The sequence below is a fragment of the Fukomys damarensis genome, unplaced genomic scaffold, assembly GCF_012274545.1.
Source record: "Fukomys damarensis isolate Sample0158 unplaced genomic scaffold, DMR_v1.0_HiC HiC_scaffold_39, whole genome shotgun sequence".
Taxonomy (NCBI): domain Eukaryota; kingdom Metazoa; phylum Chordata; class Mammalia; order Rodentia; family Bathyergidae; genus Fukomys; species Fukomys damarensis.
The window spans coordinates 127,742,149-127,760,603 of NW_022900951.1; the positions used below are offsets into that span (position 1 = coordinate 127,742,149).

An 18,455-nucleotide genomic window follows, 5' to 3' on the forward strand; every position below is an offset into this window, starting at 1 on the left:
GCCCGGGCCCGTGTGTGCCCTGTGGGGGTAGGGCGAGCTGGGCCCCCGCGTGGTGGGGGGCGGGCGCGGAGCTGTCCCCATCACCGCCTTCTCTGTTGGCAGGGCTGTCGCGCAGGGGCCGGGTGTGCCCGTGATGTCTGAGGTTGCCATTCACTCATGAGGGCTGGGGCTGGGGGACAGGGCTGCAAACCCCACCACTCCAGGTCACCCTCCCGACCTGTCTTCAGCCTCTTCCCAGAGCCCTCTTCCTACAGGCCAAGGAGGACGTGAGGGCAGGGTGCAGCCTCTCTTCTCTGGTGCCTTTCTTTCTTCTCTGGCTGTTGGGTGAGGGTCCAAGATGCAGAGCTGACAAAAGAGCCCCAGATGATGAGTCCAGGCTAAAACTTTGTAGCCTCCAGCTGGGCCACTCCTGTTCTAGACCACTCCTGTTTCTTTCTCTTCTGTGTTGCCTTGCTTTGCTGCCCGACACACCTCCTGCCCCCACGGAGGTTATGTCTTGTCTCCCCTGGGGCTCAGGCACTGAGAAAGTAGTGCAGAGTCTGGCCACCTTGGCTGCCTTTGCAGCCCAGAGCTGGAAGGGTGTGGCCTGGGGGCCTAGTGCCAGCCCTGGCACTGTTCCTGCAGCCCTCAGCCTCTCTCCCCAAGGCTTGCCACACTGAGGGCTTCTCTTCCCATCTACAGGGCTCTCAGTCCCCTGAACCGCTACCTCTGGACCTGCAGGGCAGCTGGGCGCCTGTCCTCCTGTGCCTGAGCAGAGTGTGACTTCTGTCTGTCTCAGCACATGGTGTGGAGGCAGGCACGACTTGCTTTGTATGTCCTGGACAGCTAGCCAAGGCCCTGGGGGGGAGAAGGCAGCTGGGGCCAGGAGCGTGGTAGATGGGGAACACAGAAGGCAGACTCGGGGTGTGCTTCTCTAGAACTCTGTCCCCGAGCTCCTGGTGCCAGTGCCATTCTGGCATGGTACAGCTGCCCCCAGCATGTGATTGTTTTCTCCCTGCCTCCCCACCCCAGCTTGGGCACAATGAGATATGAGGCCTAGGGCTTTCTTGTGGTTGCTCTGCCCTGAGTCTGGCTGCCCTCTGTGTTGATAGGCGCTCCATTCCAAGAGGCCCTGCTGCCTGTCTTCCCACATGTGACTTTGCTGTCCCTTGGGTGTGGCCTGGCTGAGGTGGGGGTGATTGATGGCTCCTGGGGTTTTGGCATGCTGGTGGGTGAGTGCCTTGGCCCCATGGCACAGAGCCCAACTGCCAGGGCCTCTGACCCCCACTTGCCCTCTCTCCTCAGGCCTGTCCACAGTGGCTGCCGGCCATGCTCCCTCTGTGCCTTGTCTCACTTTTCCTTCTGGTGGCCAAGGGAGCAGGCGGTGGCAGGCCCTTCCGTGCCTTCATGGTGACAGATACCACGCTCACCCACCTGGCCGTGCACCGAGTGACTGGGGAGGTGTTTGTGGGTGCAGTGAACCGAGTCTTCAAGCTGGCCCCCAACCTGACTGAGCTGCGGGCCCATGTGACGGGGCCCGTGGAAGACAATGCCCGTTGCTACCCACCCCCGAGCATGCGTGTGTGTGCCCACCGTCTGGTGCCTGTGGACAATGTGAACAAGTTACTGCTCATAGACTATGCGGCCCGTCGCCTGGTGGCCTGTGGCAGCATCTGGCAGGGGATCTGCCAGTTCCTGCGCCTGGATGACCTCTTCAAGCTGGGGGAGCCACACCACCGGAAGGAGCACTACCTGTCAGGGTCACAAGAGCCAGACTCCATGGCTGGGGTCATCGTGGAGCAGGGCCAGGGTCCCAGCAAGCTGTTTGTGGGCACTTCTGTGGATGGCAAGTCAGAGTACTTCCCCACCTTGAGCTCCCGCAAGCTCATCGGCGATGAGGACAGTGACGACATGTTTAGTCTGGTGGGTGACTGTGCCCATCCGTGTGGTCTGCTCCCTGGCCTGCCATGTGCCCAGCCCCATGCCCTCCTTTCTTCTTACTGTTACAGACATATGGACAAGATGCTGCCCCTGTGGGTCCCCATCTGGAGGGAGGCCATCACTCTCCTCTGCGGCCTTTTTGGCCCAGGTCCCAGGCGGGGCTGGGGCAGGCCTGGGATGCTGGAGCGGCCGAGGGATGGTGGGCCTTGACCTTCATTTCTCTCTCATGTCTTTGCCCCGCCTCCCAGGTAAACCAGGACGAGTTTGTGTCCTCGCAGATCAAGATCCCCTCTGACACTCTGTCACTGTACCCTGCCTTTGACATCTACTACATCTACGGCTTTATGAGCATGTCCTTCGTGTACTTCCTGACTCTGCAGCTGGACACCCAGCAGACGCTGCTGGACACGGCAGGCGAGAAGTTCTTCACTTCCAAGATCGTGCGCATGTGTGCAGGGGACTCAGAGTTCTACTCGTATGTGGAGTTTCCCATCGGCTGCTCCTGGCGCGGTGTGGAGTACCGCTTGGTGCAGAGCGCCCACCTGGCCAAACCTGGCCTGCTGCTGGCCCAGGCACTGGGTGTGCCAGCCGACGAGGATGTCCTCTTCACCATCTTCTCCCAGGGCCAGAAGAACCGGGCCAGCCCACCTCGGCAGACCGTTCTCTGCCTCTTTACACTCAGCAACATCAATGCCCATATCCGGCACCGCATCCAGTCCTGCTACCGTGGGGAGGGCACCCTGGCCCTGCCCTGGCTACTGAACAAAGAGCTGCCCTGCATCAACACTGTGAGCCCACCCACCTCTCCCCACTTGGAACTGCTCCCTCTGCCCTCCCTTCTGTCTCTTTTGCCAGGTGTCCTTTCTCCACACACTGCCGCTGTCCTCTTCCTGCCTTCCATCCATTCTCAGCTTGTTCCTCCTTGCTTCACTTCAAGTCAGCAACGATCACCCAGTCTTCCATGTCACAGGCCCAGGCTCCCACTTCCTCACCCTCCCTCCTCCTTGTTCCCCTGGGTTCCCACTGGGTCTGGCAGGGGGTGGTAGCATCTTGGCCTTGTGCCTCTGTGGCAGCCTCTGTTGGCAGGGACCCTCACAGAGCCTTCCTGTTCACCAGCCCATGCAGATCAATGGAAACTTCTGTGGGCTTGTCCTGAACCAGCCCTTGGGCGGCCTGCATGTGATCGAGGGGCTGCCCCTGTTGGCCGACAGCACTGATGGCATGGCCAGCGTGGCCGCCTACACCTACCACCAGCACTCTGTGGTGTTCATCGGCACACGCAGTGGCAGTCTGAAGAAGGTGAGGTTGGATCTTGGCCTACGGGGATGAGGGTCTCAGCATGGTTCTCCCTGGTGCCAGTGCCCTCTGAGGGGCCTCCCTGCCACGAGAGCAGGGGCTGAGTCCATGCTGTCACTGCCGGGTGCTGTGAATGAAGGAGCAAGCACCAACATGGCCCTGTGTGCTGCAGCTTTTCTGTCATCAGGACACACTCATCTCCACCTTGCTCCCTTTCCTCCTCCTGCTTTTCCTCAGGATGACACCTTCCTGGAGAGGCACTCATATCCCTGTCCCCACCCCTTGCTTTTCCTAGCATGGGCACTAGGGCTGCTGCTGTGTTGCCTATAAGGGTTGAGGCCAGGTCACAGCTGCTCCTGTTCGAGGACTGGGGATGGCTTGGCATGAAGGAACAAGGGTCAAGGTGATGGCACTGTTCTTATCCTGCTCACCTGGTCAATATGGTGTCATCCCTGAGGAGGGGAAGGGCTAATCTGGGGGTCCAGGGAGGCTTGGGAAGGGAGGTGCTGAGTTTGCTCCTCCTTGGAACTCAGGTTCCATTTGTGACTGCTTTGTTGAGCTAGAAGCCATGTATACCACAGGTGCCACCCCTTCAAAACATCTGTCTCGCTAGATGTTGCCACTCTAAGCCAGGACTGGGCTCTGTGGTACTCCCTAGCATTCTCACCTGCCTGCCTTTGTCTACCAGAGACATCTTCCTGCTGGCACCCAGCCTCAGGCTGTGGGTGGTATCGGGGCAGCCCCAGCAGGCCCTGGCTTCCACTATGCTGCAACCTAGGAGGTTCTGGCTCTGCAGAACGGTGCCTGGCCCGTCACTTCTCTTCCCATCTGTGGCTCAGGTGCGAGTCGATGGCTCCCAAGACGCCCACCTGTACGAGACGGTCCCCGTGGTGGATGGCAGCCCCATCCTGCGAGACCTGCTCTTCAGCCCCGACCACCGGCACGTCTACCTCCTGAGTGAGAAGCAGGTGGGCCGCGGGGCGGCAGGGGGTAGGGGCGCAAGGGCAGGCCGGGTGCTGACGTGGCCATCCCCAGGTGAGCCGGCTACCGGTGGAGACCTGCGAACAGTACCCAAGCTGTGTGGCCTGCCTGGGCTCTGGAGACCCGCACTGTGGCTGGTGCGTGCTACAGCATAGGTGAGGTGCTCTGGGGACACGGACTGCTTGGCAGGCCTACCTCCGTCCCTCCCTGCTTCTCCCTAGCCGTGTCCTCCTCCAAGGTCTCCAGCTAATGAGCAGTGTCTTCCCTGAGTGACGTCCCTTAGGTCCCAGGGGACAAGGCCAAGGCTTGCCGTTGCCTGGCGCCAACAGCTGGGCAATCTGTCCCCATGCCCCATTCCCACCGGCTGTCCTTGTGCAGGTGCTGCCGGGAAGGGGCCTGTCTGGGTGCCTCCACCCCTAATGGCTTTGCCGAGGAGCTGAGCAAGTGTGTCCAGGTGCGGGTCCGGCCCAACAATGTGTCGGTGACATCACCCGGGGTGCAGGTGAGTGGTAAGGAGGGCGCCAGGGCCACATGTACTGCATTGAGGGGTGCGCTCTGCTCTGAGCCCATTTCTTCCAGCTGACAGTGGCCCTGCACAATGCGCCAGACCTCAGCGCAGGAGTGAGCTGCACCTTCGGTGAGGCGACAGAGAATGAGGCCGTCCTGCTGGCCTCAGGGGAGCTGCGCTGCAACTCGCCCTCCCTCCAGGAGCTGCAAGCTCTCACCAGAGGGCATGGTCAGTGGGCTGGGGGCAGGGAGGGCCGGGGCAGGGCGGCTCCTATCCCTGCCTCAGTCACAGCCACCTCTGGGCTTCTGCAGGGGCCACCCACACCGTGCGGCTGCAGCTGCTGGCCAAGGAGACCGGGGTGAAGTTTGCTGGTGCTGACTTTGTCTTCTACAACTGCAGTGTTCTCCATTCGTGAGCATCTGGCCTAGTGGCTATCCCTACTCCTGGCAGGACAATGGGGTGGCTTGCTCCAGGGCCACAGGGGCCTGCCTGCTCCCTGTCCCCATGTCCCTGAAGCCCTATGGGCAGGCTCCAGCTGTATGCTCCCTTGGTTGGCTGGCATGTGTGTATCAGGGGAGGACAGCTGGGAAGCGGGGCCTTCGCCATCATCTGAAGCTGCTTCCCCTCCAGGTGCATGTCCTGCGTGGGCAGCTCTTACCCCTGCCACTGGTGTAAGTACCGCCACGTGTGTACCAGCCACCCTCAAGAGTGCTCCTTCCAAGAGGGCAGGGTCCACAGCCCTGAGGTGAGGCGGGTGCAGTGTGTTGCACAAGGGCTGTGCTGGGAGCCACTGAATTCTGTGTGCACAGCGTTGCAGGCCTGGTTGCTGCTGATGCTGCTCTCCCCCCAGGGCTGCCCCGAGCTCCTACCTCGAGGGGACCTCCTGATCCCCGTGGGTGTCATGCAGCCCCTCACCCTTCGAGCAAAGAACCTGCCGCAGCCACAGTCGGGCCAGAAGAACTACGAGTGTGTGGTACGGGTGCAGGGGCGGCAGCAGCGGGTGCCCGCTGTGCGCTTCAACAGCAGCAGCGTGCAATGCCAAAATGCTTCGGTGAGTGCCTGGCAGGCACTGCTGAGTCTTGTGCTGGGAACGTCTGAGTGAGGGGACGTCTCATGGGTCCATCTTCCCCAGTACTCCTATGAAGGTGACGAGTATGGCGACACTGAGCTGGACTTCTCTGTGGTCTGGGATGGAGATTTCCCCATTGACAAGCCTCCCAGCTTCCGAGGTGAGGGTCTGTGGGGTAGGGCACTGCTGGGGACAGGTTGGGGCCCTAGTGCACCCTGCTTCTTGCCCAACCTGCTCTGTCAACAGTGCCCCATGTGCCCACAGCCCTTCTGTACAAGTGCTGGGCGCAGCGGCCCAGCTGTGGCCTCTGCCTCAAAGCCGACCCTCGCTTCAACTGTGGCTGGTGTGTCTCGGAGCACAGGTGCCAGCTGCGGGCACACTGCCCTGCCCCCAAAACCAACTGGATGCACCCGAGCCAGAAGGGCACCCGGTGCAGCCACCCCCGCATCAGCCAGGTCAGCCCCACCCCACCCACCCCCGGGGACTGGGAATCTGGGCCAGAACTCTCACCTCCACTGCCCTGCAGATCCACCCACTCATGGGGCCCAAGGAGGGGGGCACCCGGGTCACCATCGTGGGCGAGAACCTGGGCCTCGCCTCACGGGAGGTCAGCCTGCGGGTGGCTGGTGTGCGCTGCAACTCCATCCCCACCGAGTATGTCAGCGCTGAGAGGTGAGTGCAGCCTTGTGGGCACCCTGTCCCTGTCCCCAGCCCCGGGCCCACAGTGGTCCTGAACCCCTCTGACCCATAGGATTGTCTGTGAGATGGAGGAGTCGCTGGTGCCCAGACCACTGCCAGGGCCTGCTGAACTCTGTGTCGGTGACTGTTCTTCCGATTTCCGCACACAATCTGAGCAGCTGTACAGCTTTGTGGTGCGTGGTGTGGCCCCTCCCTAGCCGGCCCCCTGCCTGTGGGAGGGCTTGTGGGGTGGCCCTGCCCAGCCGTCCTCCCCCCTCAGGGCTGCTTCTTCTCCAGACCCCAACCTTTGACCGGGTGAGTCCCACTCGGGGCCCAGCCTCAGGGGGCACACGGCTCACCATTTCCGGCCACTCTCTGGATGCTGGCAGCAGTGTGACTGTGACTGTGAGAGATGGCGAGTGCCAGTTTGTCAGGTGAGCTGAGCAGCGGCTGGTGCTAGGGCTGGGGCTGAGCGTCTGAAGCTCCTGGCTGCCTGTGCCAAGTACCCCATTGCCCACACAGGAGAGGTGCTGAGGCAATCGTGTGTATCTCGCCTGTCTCCACCCTGGGTCCCAGCCAGGCCCCCATCACCCTTGCCATCGATCGCGCCAACATCTCCAGCCCTGGGGTCATCTACACCTACACTCAGGACCCCACCGTCACGCGCCTTGAGCCCACATGGAGCATCATTAAGTGAGACGCTAGGCATGGGAGCAGGTCAGGGCCTGGGCACTGAGTGATGCCCTTGGAGCTTGAGTTCCTCACCCTTGTCCCTAGTGGAAGCACTGCCATCACTGTGAGCGGGACCCACCTGCTGACAGTTCAGGAGCCCCGGGTGCGCGCCAAGTACCGTGGCATTGAGACCACCAATGTGAGTACCTGCTGCTCTCACCCTGCCCCTGCTGCCTGTGCCTTCACATGCTGGGCTGCCCACCTCTGTCCCCGCAGACATGCCAGGTGATCAATGACACTGCCATGCTATGCAAGGCCCCGGGCATTTTCCTTGGGCGGCCCCAGCCCCGGGCACAAGGCGAGCATCCGGATGAGTTTGGCTTCCTGCTAGACCATGTGCAGACGGCCCGTTCCCTCAACCGATCCTCCTTCACCTACTACCCTGACCCCAGCTTTGAGCCACTCGGGCCCTCTGGGGTCCTGAACGTCAAGCCGGGATCCCACGTTGTGCTGAAGGTGACACCAGAGAGGGGTGGGGTAGGAGGGGCAAAGCGCCAGAGGGCCCTGGGCAGCCCTGTCCTCTGTTCCTCCACCTCTAGGGCAAGAATCTGATCCCCGCAGCAGCCGGCAGCTCCCGCCTCAACTACACAGTGCTGATTGGGGGCCAGCCATGTGCACTCACGGTGTCTGACACGCAGCTGCTGTGTGACTCGCCCCATCAGACCGGCCGCCAGTCTGTCATGGTGTGTGCGTGGGGCCACCAGGGACCCTGGGGCGTGTGGGCGACAGCTCACCGTGGCCTGTCCCACAGGTGCTGGTGGGTGGCCTGGAGTTCTGGCTGGGCACCCTGCACATCACGGCAGAGAGGGCACTCACGCTGCCTGCCCTGGTGGGGCTGGCGGCGGGCGGCGGGCTCCTGCTGCTGGCCATCGCTGCTGTGCTGGTTGCCTACAAACGCAAGACGCAGGACGCTGACCGCACGCTCAAGCGGCTGCAGCTGCAAATGGACAACCTGGAGTCCCGTGTGGCGCTGGAGTGCAAGGAAGGTGCTGAGGTGGGGGTGGTGAGTGGGGAAGCCGGGCCCCCTTCACTGGCTCACTCTCCACCCCTGCCCCCTGACCCCCTGCCCAGCCTTTGCCGAGCTGCAGACAGACATCCATGAGCTGACGAATCACATGGACGGCGTGCAGATCCCCTTCCTGGACTACCGCACCTACGCTGTGCGCGTGCTCTTTCCGGGCATTGAGGCCCACCCAGTGCTCAAGGAGCTGGATGTGAGCAAGGCCCGGCCCCGCCCCTGCCCGCAGTCTGGCAACCCCCGCCCCCCCTGAGCCGTCCTGTCCCCACAGACCCCGCCCAATGTGGAGAAGGCCCTGCGCCTCTTTGGGCAGCTGCTGCACAGCCGCGCCTTTGTCCTCACTTTCATCCACACGCTGGAGGCCCAGAGCAGCTTCTCCATGCGCGACCGCGGCACTGTGGCCTCACTTACCATGGTGGCGCTGCAGAGCCGGCTCGACTACGCCACTGGGCTGCTCAAGCAGCTGCTGGCTGACCTCATAGAGAAGAACCTGGAGAGCAAGAACCATCCGAAGCTGCTGCTGCGCAGGTACAGAAACCCTGCCAGCCCTGCCCATCCTGGACCTTGCTCTCCCGGGCCTGAGCCCCTTTTTCTGCCCTAGGACAGAGTCAGTGGCAGAGAAGATGCTGACCAACTGGTTTACGCTCCTGCTGTACAAGTTCCTGAAGGTGCGACGGGGGCAGGGAGGCAGGGTGGGCGATCGTGGGGGTGGCCGCTACCAGGCACACAGGCGGGCAGCGAGCCCGTGCTGACCCTGCCACAGGAGTGCGCGGGGGAGCCGCTCTTCCTGCTGTACTGCGCCATCAAGCAACAGATGGAGAAGGGCCCCATCGACGCCATCACTGGTGAGGCCCGCTACTCTCTGAGTGAGGACAAGCTCATCCGGCAGCAGATCGACTACAGGACGCTGGTGAGCGAGCTGGCGGGCAGCGGTGGGTGGCCAGATGTCTGGCCCCGCTCACTCCTGCCCTGCCCAGCAGACACTGCATTGTGTGTGCCCGGAGAGCCAGGGCGGCAGCCAGGTCCCGGTGAAGGTGCTCAATTGTGACAGCGTTACCCAGGCCAAAGACAAGCTGCTGGATGCTGTATACAAGGGTATCCCCTACTCGCAGCGCCCCAAAGCTGAGGACATGGACCTGGGTGAGCCCCCACCCCTGCTGTACCCTCTGCTTCCCAGAACCGCAGGCCCAGTGGCTTGGGGAGCCCTGAGGGCTGCCTCTGTCCACAGAGTGGCGCCAGGGCCGCATGGCCCGCATCATCCTCCAGGATGAGGACGTCACCACCAAGATCGAGTGTGACTGGAAGAGGGTCAACTCTCTGGCCCACTACCAGGTGAGGGGCTGGGAGCCTGTTCACCCAAGACCCCATTCCTGTATCCACCAGCCCCCCACCCCAGGGCCTGGGTGCCACCGGTGGGCACACTGAAGGATCTGAGCAGGCAGTGGCCCCTAGGCTTCTTGCATTGCCCCTTGTCTGTCTCTGTGACCCCCAGGTGACAGATGGTTCCTTAGTAGCCCTGGTGCCCAAACAAGTGTCTGCCTACAACATGGCCAACTCCTTTACCTTCACACGTTCCCTCAGCCGTTACGGTGAGTGTGCTCGGCCCTTGGGCACTCTGGCACTCCTCAGTGGGGAGTGGGGCAAGAGGCCAGATGATAACTGTGGCCCCAGAGCCTAAGGATCACACCTGTCTTCTGCCCCAGAGAGCTTGCTCCGTACCACCAGCAGCCCGGACAGCCTCCGCTCACGGGCACCCATGATCACACCTGACCAGGAGACGGGCACCAAGCTGTGGCACCTGGTGAAGAACCATGACCATGCCGACCACCGGGAGGGGGACCGTGGCAGCAAGATGGTTTCAGAGATCTACCTAACACGTCTGCTGGCCACCAAGGTGTGGGCCTGCCCTGGGCCTCCTTGGCTGCTGCCAGACACCTCTGAGCCCAGCCTTGGCCCCCTGGCAGGGGTCACTTTCCTGGGGCCTTTAGTTAGGAGCACCAGGCCTGAGGTGCAGGCCACGGCCTTCTTAGAGGTGCTGACCATACTGGGATGCCTCTGTCTCTGGAGAGTCTTTCTGCTCCTGCCTGGAGGGCTTTGGGAGCATCCTGGCTTGGGTCCCTCTAGCCTGTCGGCCTCACTGTCCCGTGCAGGGCACACTGCAGAAGTTTGTGGACGACCTCTTTGAGACCGTGTTCAGCACAGCCCACCGTGGCTCGGCACTGCCCCTAGCCATCAAGTATATGTTCGACTTCCTGGACGAGCAGGCAGACCAGCGGCAGATCAGCGACCCCGACGTGCGCCATACCTGGAAGAGCAACTGGTATCAGCTTTGCCAAGGCTGCCAGTCCCATGGGGATGGGTGGCATGAGAGGCTAGCACAGGCAGCCAGGTTGGCTGGGCTGGGCCTGGTGCTGTGAGCTTCGGGGGTCAGGGCTGTGCAGAGTGGTAATGGTGGCGACAGAGGGGATTGGACCCTCTTGAGTTCTAAAGTGCCATTTACTCTTGGGCCACCCTGCCTGCAGGCCCACAGAAACCCAAGATGTCCTGGTTACCCAAAGCTGTCCTGGCACTGGCACAGGCCTGACCTAGCTGTGGGGCGGCGGTGGGAGGGCACCCCCCCGGGAGCTTTGCTGCGTGGCCCTCTCTCTGTGCAGCCTGCCCCTGCGCTTCTGGGTGAATGTGATCAAGAACCCGCAGTTCGTGTTTGACATCCACAAGAACAGTATCACGGACGCCTGCCTGTCAGTCGTGGCCCAGACCTTCATGGACTCCTGTTCCACCTCGGAACACCGACTGGGCAAGGACTCGCCTTCCAACAAGCTGCTTTACGCCAAGGACATCCCCAGCTACAAGAGCTGGGTGGAGAGGTGGGCCTGGGATGGAAAGCCCCAAAGGTCCGGCTGGGCAGCGAGGGCAGTGGGCTTGGCTGTGGTGACGTTAGGGTGACTGACCTCCTCAGGGTCCCAACAGGTACTACCGAGACATCTCGAAGATGGCGTCTATCAGCGACCAGGACATGGACGCTTACCTGGTGGAGCAGTCCCGTCTGCACGCCAGTGACTTCAATGTTCTAAGTGCACTCAGCGAACTCTACTTCTACGTCACCAAGTACCGCCAGGAGGTGTGTACTGCACCTGCCAAAACCCTGCGTGTGTGGCCCAGAGCATGCAGCAAGGGGCGCTTGGGGAAAGGGGAGTAGCGAAGTGCCACAAGGGGGCAGATGGGACACAGGGGACAGAGCCAGTCTCTTGTGTATGGTCCCTCCCCAGGAGGCTCCAGGGCCAGCACTGTTGATACTCTGCCTGGATGCTGGGATTTGGGGGATATAGAAGGATCCCCAAGTTCGAGCCCAGCCTGGGCAACGTAGTGAGACCCTATCTTAAATTGAGAAAAGGCTAAGAATGTAGCTCAGTGCAGAGGTCCTAGGTTCAATACTCAGCACTGAAAAAAAGTTAAAAAGGCTCAGGGCCTGGCTGGACCCCAGAGGGATCCCTGGGGGACTGAGGGGTTGGGGCAGGGCCCATGGGATTTGTAGTTTCAGATATCAGCTGGCAGAAGGTGTACAGGTGTGGACTTTGGGATTCATCTTGGCCAAGAGATTGGCCACCAGGGGGGAGGAGGCAAAGGATAACTTCAGGGTTTGGGCCCAGGTAGCATCAGGATGGGGTCTGTTGCCATGGCTGCATAGGGGAAAGACTTTGGGTAGAGCAGTCCTCTGGGAATGGGAACAGACAGCAGAGATCTCCAGAACCACTGGGTGGTCTGGCCAAGGAGCACCTGGGGAGAACTGTGGGGCGGGAGGTGGGAATCGCTGCCGGGACACACAGGACTGAACCGGGAAGGCTGTGCCCGCCCAAGCACCATGCCCCAGCTAAGTGGACTTCTGGGGACGCCAGGCACAGGGGGTAGGAGTTGGCGCTCCCGGGAAGGACTGGGCCTGAGTAGCGCCTTTGTGAGCCAGTAGATGGCACTGAAAGCCCTGAGCTTGGTTGGGCTCCCCGAGGAGGGCATGAGTGGGCTGAGAGGGAGACACAGCCGGGTGCCAGCCCAGGGCCCCTCACTGGAAGAGAAGAGCTGGCAGGGGGTGGCAGGAGAGCCAGGGGAGTCCTGTGGGCCGGGAGCGTGGGGATCCCAGGAGCTCGAGGAGGGGCAGCCAGCTCTACTTCGGCTACTCAGCTAAGGAATGTGCGGCTGCAGCTCCTGGAGTTGGCCCAGGAGGACGCGGACACCTGGACTAAGGAGGTGTGGGTGGGACAGGTGGGGTCAGAAGGGAGCAGGAAGGGGCAACTCGCACCGAGGGTCTGGGCCACTGTGGAGGGGCTGCGCAGCAGCCTGGAGCGGAGAAGTCAGGTCTGTACTGGAGGGAGGCGCTGCGCGAGAGGACAGTGGGTGTCTTGGTTACTTTCTCGTCACTGAGCCAGACCCCGACACCCGCAATTAGAGGAGGACAGGCTGACCGTGGCTCACATTTCCGTCCCAAGTCGGCTGGCTCCAAGGCAGCAGAGCACAGCACAAGGGCCTGGCAGAGGAGAGCTGCTCCAGGCATAGTGGTGGGAAGCACGGGGAAGGGAGGAGGAGCAGAGAGCTGATAATGCCTTCCCCGCCACGCCCAGGGGCCGCTCTCCATGCCAGACCCCACCTCCTAACAGCGAGGCAGCCAGGAGCCCCATGACCCAGTCATCTTCACAGCCTGGCCTGGGGTCCCAGGAGCTGTCGATTCGGTTCCAGATGTGAACCCTAGCAGTGGCTTTATTCAGAGCCCGAGCAGGGGCCTGTGGGTGTAGGGGGGCAGCTGAGCCAGTGGGAGGGCAGAGCCGGCTGAGGACTGCGGGCTCTGCACCGGAGGGACCCGCTCTCCTGGAGCCAGCTAAGGGGCCCCCTCTCCCCAGCTCCTCAGCGCCCTGGACAGAGACGCCTCTTGTCGGAAGCACAAGCTGCGCCAGAAGCTGGAGCTGATCATCAGCCTGGGGTCCAGCAGCAGCTGAGGGTTGGGGAATCGGCGAGGAGGGGCCTCCCGACACGGGCAGGGGCTGGCTCCAGCCTGGGGCCCCAGGTGTCGTGGGGGAGGCCACCAGGCCAACATGACCCTAGCGTACCGGGGCCCCTTCCTTAGTGCCTTGCTTTGGGCCCTGCAGGGGGAGGTGGTCAAAGGACCAAGCCCTCTACCCTAGCATCAGCAATACCCCACCCTCCTGGCCCTGTGCCCATGGGTTGGAAATGCCCCACCCTCCGTGCTGCTTGCACCTTGACCACCTATTTATTAAATTCATGTCCACCTGGAGCTCCACCTGTAAACATGTGTCCTCTGGGGGAAGTTGCCATCCCATGGCTCTCCGTCCCTGACACACCTGGACCCAGCTGCTGGCACCTTGTCTGGCCCTGGCTGGCCCACTGATATCCAGAAGGGTGCCTGGTGGCCTGCAGTGCTCAGAGAGGAGTAATGCCCTCCCACGGGCTGTGGCGAGCCAGGACACGGCATCCGTCCCTTCCAAGGGTGTCTGGGGACACCGCTGTCTCTGAGCACCAAGGGCCTGGAGTCAGGCTTGGGCCAGGCTCCGTCCTGGGCCTGGGCGTTGCCCCCTCGGCCAAACGTCCTTAGCGTTGACTGTCGGCCCATGGGCAGCCGGAGCCCCTACCCCAGGTTCAGCTGCCCTGGGGAGCCCCACCCCGGGCCCCCGGCGTTATCACCTTCCTGTCTCCCACTACCTGCCTTCTGCTCCTGCTCCTCTGAGGACCCTGGCCCATCTGTCTCTCTATCCTGCACTCCACTCTTCCTCCTTGGTCACCTGAGCTCTCTGGCGGCGCCATGACATGTCCTGATTAAACGTGGGGAAGACAGCCTGGGTCCCTGTGTGCCTCGGCTTTGGGGCAGGTGGGCGGACCCACCAGGCTCCTGTGACAGGGGTCAGGCGACTCTCCTGGGGTTTCTGGGGCTTGGGGCGGTTCGAGGGCCACAGCCAGCCCAGAAGCAAGTCCTGGGGGTCCCGGCTGAAGGGGTCTGCGAGTCTGCTCCTGTGTGCTCCCCAACACCCCCACCCGACTGGGGCACCCAGGCCTCTGGCCCAGGGGCTGCCGCCCACTTCTGCCAGGCCCTGTAGGGGAAATTTGTGCCCTGGGCCCATACCGAATGCTTCAGCGCGGAGAAGGTTCACAGTGGCTCTGAGTGTGGACAGTGATGGAAACGTTCAGCAGATTGATGGTGCTGCTCGCAGAACACTCATGGCTCTGGAAACACGATGCTGTACACCCCTGGAGCACGTAGGCTTTGGTCAGCTGTGCACGGGACAAATGACAGAAACCAATAGAGAACAGGCATAGGGCATAGCACACAGCACCCTCAGCTGGGCGGGTTTCCATGACTCCCGGCTTCCTTGAGTCCCTGCAGGCCCACCTTCCTGGGGGGCTGTGACCCCCATCGTGGTCACCTCCCCATGCGCCCCCTCCCACAGTGAAGCCTCACAGGAGCGGTGACAGGATGCAGTTCTAAATAGTGTGGCCGGAACAGCCCCGCCCAGGGTGACGCCTCCTGTGCCCAGGGAGATGCTGGGGAGGACAGCTGCTGACAGGCAGAGCCAGTGCAAAGGCCCCGAGGCAGGAGGGTGCCTGTGTGGCCTGGTCAGAATCCAGGCGGGGGGGGGGGTCAGGGAGCAAGCAGGTGGGAGAAGACACGGGCCTCATGACGGTGGCCTCTGCGGCCATTGTAATGGCCTCGGTGCTTTGGGGACGAAGCCTAGGGCAGTTTTAGGGACAGAGGAATACTGTGATATGACTGAGGTCCAAAAGCCACTGAGCAGCTCCCACATGCATGGGGACAGGAACATCTAGGTGGTGGTGGCCATGGATGCTGGTGGTGTCTGTGCCTGAGCACTCACTGAAAATAGCTGAGTTTTACAGCGTGTCCCCCATGCTGCCTTGGTAACCTGCATCATCAAAGGAACACAGCAAAGCCAGCAGGAATGGGCTGGCTGCATTGAGGCTCAATGGTAGAGCGCTGGGCCAGCAGGTGAGGCCTGGGCTCTACCCCAGTAGCATGCACACAGGAATGTGCGTGCAGGGTACAGCAGTGAAGAGAATCTGTGTAATTCAGGATTAGGGTTCCTGCTCAGAACAAAGGGAAGTCCCAGGGTGTCGCCTGTGGAGTCCATCAGCCTGGAAAGAACGAGATGGATAGAGAACAGAGATGAGGGAGATGGTTTCAAACACTGCCCTCATCGGAGCACACACAGGAAAGGAAGGCTAGCTTTTACCTCAGTGGCAGTGGGAATCCTGAGAAATGGCCAGAATCTTCTAGAATCACACTGGAGGAAGGAGGGGGGCAGCTTGGACAAGCAGGTGGGGAGAGACGGGAGAGGGAGAGTGCATGCACTCTGGAGCCACAGCCTCACCACAGTCACTACTGCTACCTCTGCAGCCAGGGACAGCCTCCACAGTCCCCATCCTCATACAATCTGCGCCGTGTCCAGGCCACAGCTGCACAGTTCCCCAAGTTCTGCAGAGGCCACAGTGTGCCCTGTGGGTACCAGGGCCTGGACAGAGCCTGCCCCTGCTAGAACCCATCACAGCAGGCAAAATAAATATCTGGGCGCAGGGACAGACCCACTACCACTAGGTCTGGAAGGCTGGGCTCCCACGGACACAGGTACCCCAGGGCCCTGGGTGTCTCAGAGGGCCCAGCTGGCATCCCCGCAGTCCACGGATGGGCACAGAGCACAAAGCATGCCCAAGCCAGCACTGGAAGGTGACGGGTAACTGCCCAGTCTGCAGACAGGACACAGGGCCAGTGGCACCCTACCTGGCCACCAGGCCAGGGCCTCATCACCCAGGATCTGGGCAGTGCCCTCAGGAGGGTCTGGCCTTGGGCTGTGGACATTTCTCCCACACCAAGCACTGCTCTGGGGCCTGCAGCTCACCTATCTTTAAGGCGAGAGTCAAAAGTCTCAAACCAACTCCAAGGCACCACCAGCACCCTAAACACAGCTCATAGGCACAGGAGCACCTAGCGCTTAGCATGGTGCTGGCGGTGAAAGGTGACAGACCTGGGCTGGTGCAGCTCGTGGCCAGAGCATTTGCCCAGTGTGCTCGCTGCCTTGGTTCCACCCAGCACAGCAACCTGTCATCCCTGAGCTTATCACAGGCAGGAAAGCAGCACAGCCTACCTGATGCAGGGAATCTGTCACCCAAAGGCATTCCCAGTAGAAAGGAAGATTGCCTCTGTTCTGAGAAAACAACCACATCAATGAAACATCTACAGAAGACCCCAGAGCCCTCAGATGGAGCTACAGCCCCAGCCCTTTTTTTGTTTTTCATTTTGTTTTTGTTTTTTGAGACAGGGTCTCACTATGTAGTTGAGACTGACCTGGAACTCACTACATAGCCCACGCTGGTCTCGAATTCACAGCGATCCACCTTCCTCAGCCTCCCAAAGCATTGGGATGACAGGCTACCATGTTGGGTTCCTGGACTGAGTTTAACAAAACCACAGAACACAATGTATCTTACAAGGAGCCTACTCCTCCCCTAAATAGTACAACCAGTTGCCTCAGCACTTTTCCTCCTAAGGCGGGTAAACCTGGAAAGTCCTCTTCTAGGGTCTCTGCCTTGTTGGCGTCATTCGCTTGTCATGCAGTTCCTGTGGGGAGAGGGGCTGTTTGTTTTGGCAGGAAAATACTCGTTGGTGCTAAGGGGGTGGAAACCAGCATTCCAGTGGGTCAGCTCCTTTTCTGGAGAGCAATTTTGTGCTGCAGGTCGACAGCCTTGAAAATAAACTGAGGAAAGTATCATGGCACACTCCTGTCATCCCAGCACTCTGGGAGGCTGAGGCAGGATTACAAATGTGATTCCAGCCTGGGCTACTTAGCGAGAACCTATCTCAAAAATAAAAAATGACCAGGGATGTAGTGCAGTGTAAAGGTCCTGAGTTCAATGCCCAGCAGTATCTCTCCCTCTCTCTTTCTCTCTCTCCCTCTCTCCTCTCTCTGTCTCTCTCTTACACACACAGAGCTTCAGCTATAGCCAGTTCATGACAGTTCATGCTTCTGATTACAGCTATGCAGGAGGCTGAATGACCCTGCATCCAATCCCATTTTCACAGGGAAACAGAGACACCCAGATGCAGAGTAGTAGGTCAGCTTTATATTCTGCAGAGCACACATTTAAGCACCAAACAAAATGAGGGGACCCTTGGCATCCAAGGGCGAGACCCCCCAAACCCTTGGTCTCCCACACTTAGGGTGCAATTGCTTTGGGACATATTGCCCTAGGGCAGGCCACCCTGTGTAGGAGGGGATAGAAGGTTTCATCCTTGGCCACTTAGGCTCAGCGGGACACTGGGGGCCCAAAGCGCTGCATGGTCTGCACAACCAGGGAGAGCTGGTCAAGGAAGCTGATGACAGAAACCTGGAGGAGGTGAGAATCTTCTGCTGTCCAGCGGCTAAAGATGAAGGGAGAGAAGCGAAGCTGGAAGTGGGAAGCCCTCACTTTCCCTCTCCACCCAGTCCTGGGATACCTGTAACAAGGCACCCCAACAGAGGCCACCTCAGGACCTCACTTGCCTCCCTGGAAGTTACCTGTGTCTTTGTGTCTCCAGTGCAGCCATGTCGCCCCTATGCCAACCTCTTCTGATTTCCCCCGGTGATGGGGGCACTCAGGGCTCCAGCAATCTAGCCATGTGCTCTACCACCGAGCTGCATCCGCAGCCATTTACGTTTTTGCTTTTTAGTTTAGAGAGGGTCTGGCTGGGGTGTTGAGGCTTGCCTCCAACTCCTGATCCTCCTGCCTCAGCCTCCAAAATTGCTGGGATTACAGGCCTGCGCCGCCATGCCGGGCAATGCCAGCCCTCTGTCGAACTTACACGGCTAGGGTGCTGTCACTCGCTGTCAGCTCCTTCCCAATCACTCCCGAGTGCGGTTCAGCATCTGGAGCCAGAGAACCCAGAGCGATTCCTGCGTCCAAAGGCGTTGGGAACGGCACGCTGAGGACGCTGGTGGCTACATAAAGGTTCCTACTCCACTTCCTTCCCAGCCTCCAAGATTCTTTGAAGCCACCCCCACCCTTCCCGGGGCAGCCTGACTCGCCCGACCCTTCTAGGGGCGCCCAGGCCCCAGACCACCCCAGCCACCACTCCCACCCACCCTCGCGTGTGTCCCTACTCCACCCCAGGCAGCCCAGCTGGACCCCCGCCGTCCCACTGAGTAGGATACAATATGTGTGGTCTGCTCTCGGGTCCGCTGGCGTCGGGAGTCGGGTCTGGGCCC

General features: G+C 61.0%; 2 protein-coding genes across 7 annotated transcripts; one reads left to right on the forward strand and one right to left on the reverse strand.

Annotated features, from left to right (window-relative positions):
• Positions 1 to 683: 683 nt before the first annotated feature.
• On the forward strand, positions 684 to 14,028 carry Plxna3 (plexin A3). Of its 6 annotated transcripts, XM_010638808.3 has the most exons (34): positions 722 to 810; positions 1,092 to 1,168; positions 1,285 to 1,902; positions 2,169 to 2,708; positions 3,037 to 3,219; positions 4,056 to 4,184; positions 4,252 to 4,352; positions 4,576 to 4,699; positions 4,777 to 4,933; positions 5,017 to 5,116; positions 5,336 to 5,450; positions 5,556 to 5,756; positions 5,838 to 5,934; positions 6,039 to 6,229; positions 6,301 to 6,446; positions 6,526 to 6,646; positions 6,750 to 6,886; positions 6,975 to 7,145; positions 7,230 to 7,323; positions 7,401 to 7,640; positions 7,724 to 7,867; positions 7,936 to 8,170; positions 8,256 to 8,398; positions 8,474 to 8,730; positions 8,804 to 8,870; positions 8,966 to 9,112; positions 9,183 to 9,342; positions 9,431 to 9,534; positions 9,695 to 9,791; positions 9,906 to 10,096; positions 10,353 to 10,522; positions 10,857 to 11,069; positions 11,173 to 11,323; positions 13,092 to 14,028. In XM_010638808.3, exons 3-34 carry the CDS (start codon positions 1,309 to 1,311, stop codon positions 13,185 to 13,187), a joined length of 5,616 nt encoding a protein of 1,871 aa, XP_010637110.1. In that variant the 5' UTR covers positions 722 to 810; positions 1,092 to 1,168; positions 1,285 to 1,308; the 3' UTR covers positions 13,188 to 14,028. The 6 variants fall into 6 exon arrangements, with proteins under 6 accessions (XP_010637111.1, XP_010637106.1, XP_010637109.1 ...); XM_010638804.3 differs by having other exon boundaries at positions 686 to 810; positions 5,336 to 5,756; positions 6,021 to 6,229; XM_010638807.3 differs by having other exon boundaries at positions 686 to 810; positions 4,252 to 4,334; positions 5,336 to 5,756; positions 6,021 to 6,229.
• Positions 14,029 to 17,319: 3,291 nt separating this feature from the next.
• Lage3 (L antigen family member 3) lies at positions 17,320 to 18,453 on the reverse strand (the record flags this gene model as incomplete). Its single annotated transcript, XM_033760525.1, has 2 exons — positions 17,320 to 17,632; positions 18,053 to 18,453. Coding segments are annotated over 2 exons (516 nt in total), but the record flags the coding sequence as incomplete, so codon positions are not given.
• Between the last annotated feature and the right edge of the window lie 2 nt (positions 18,454 to 18,455).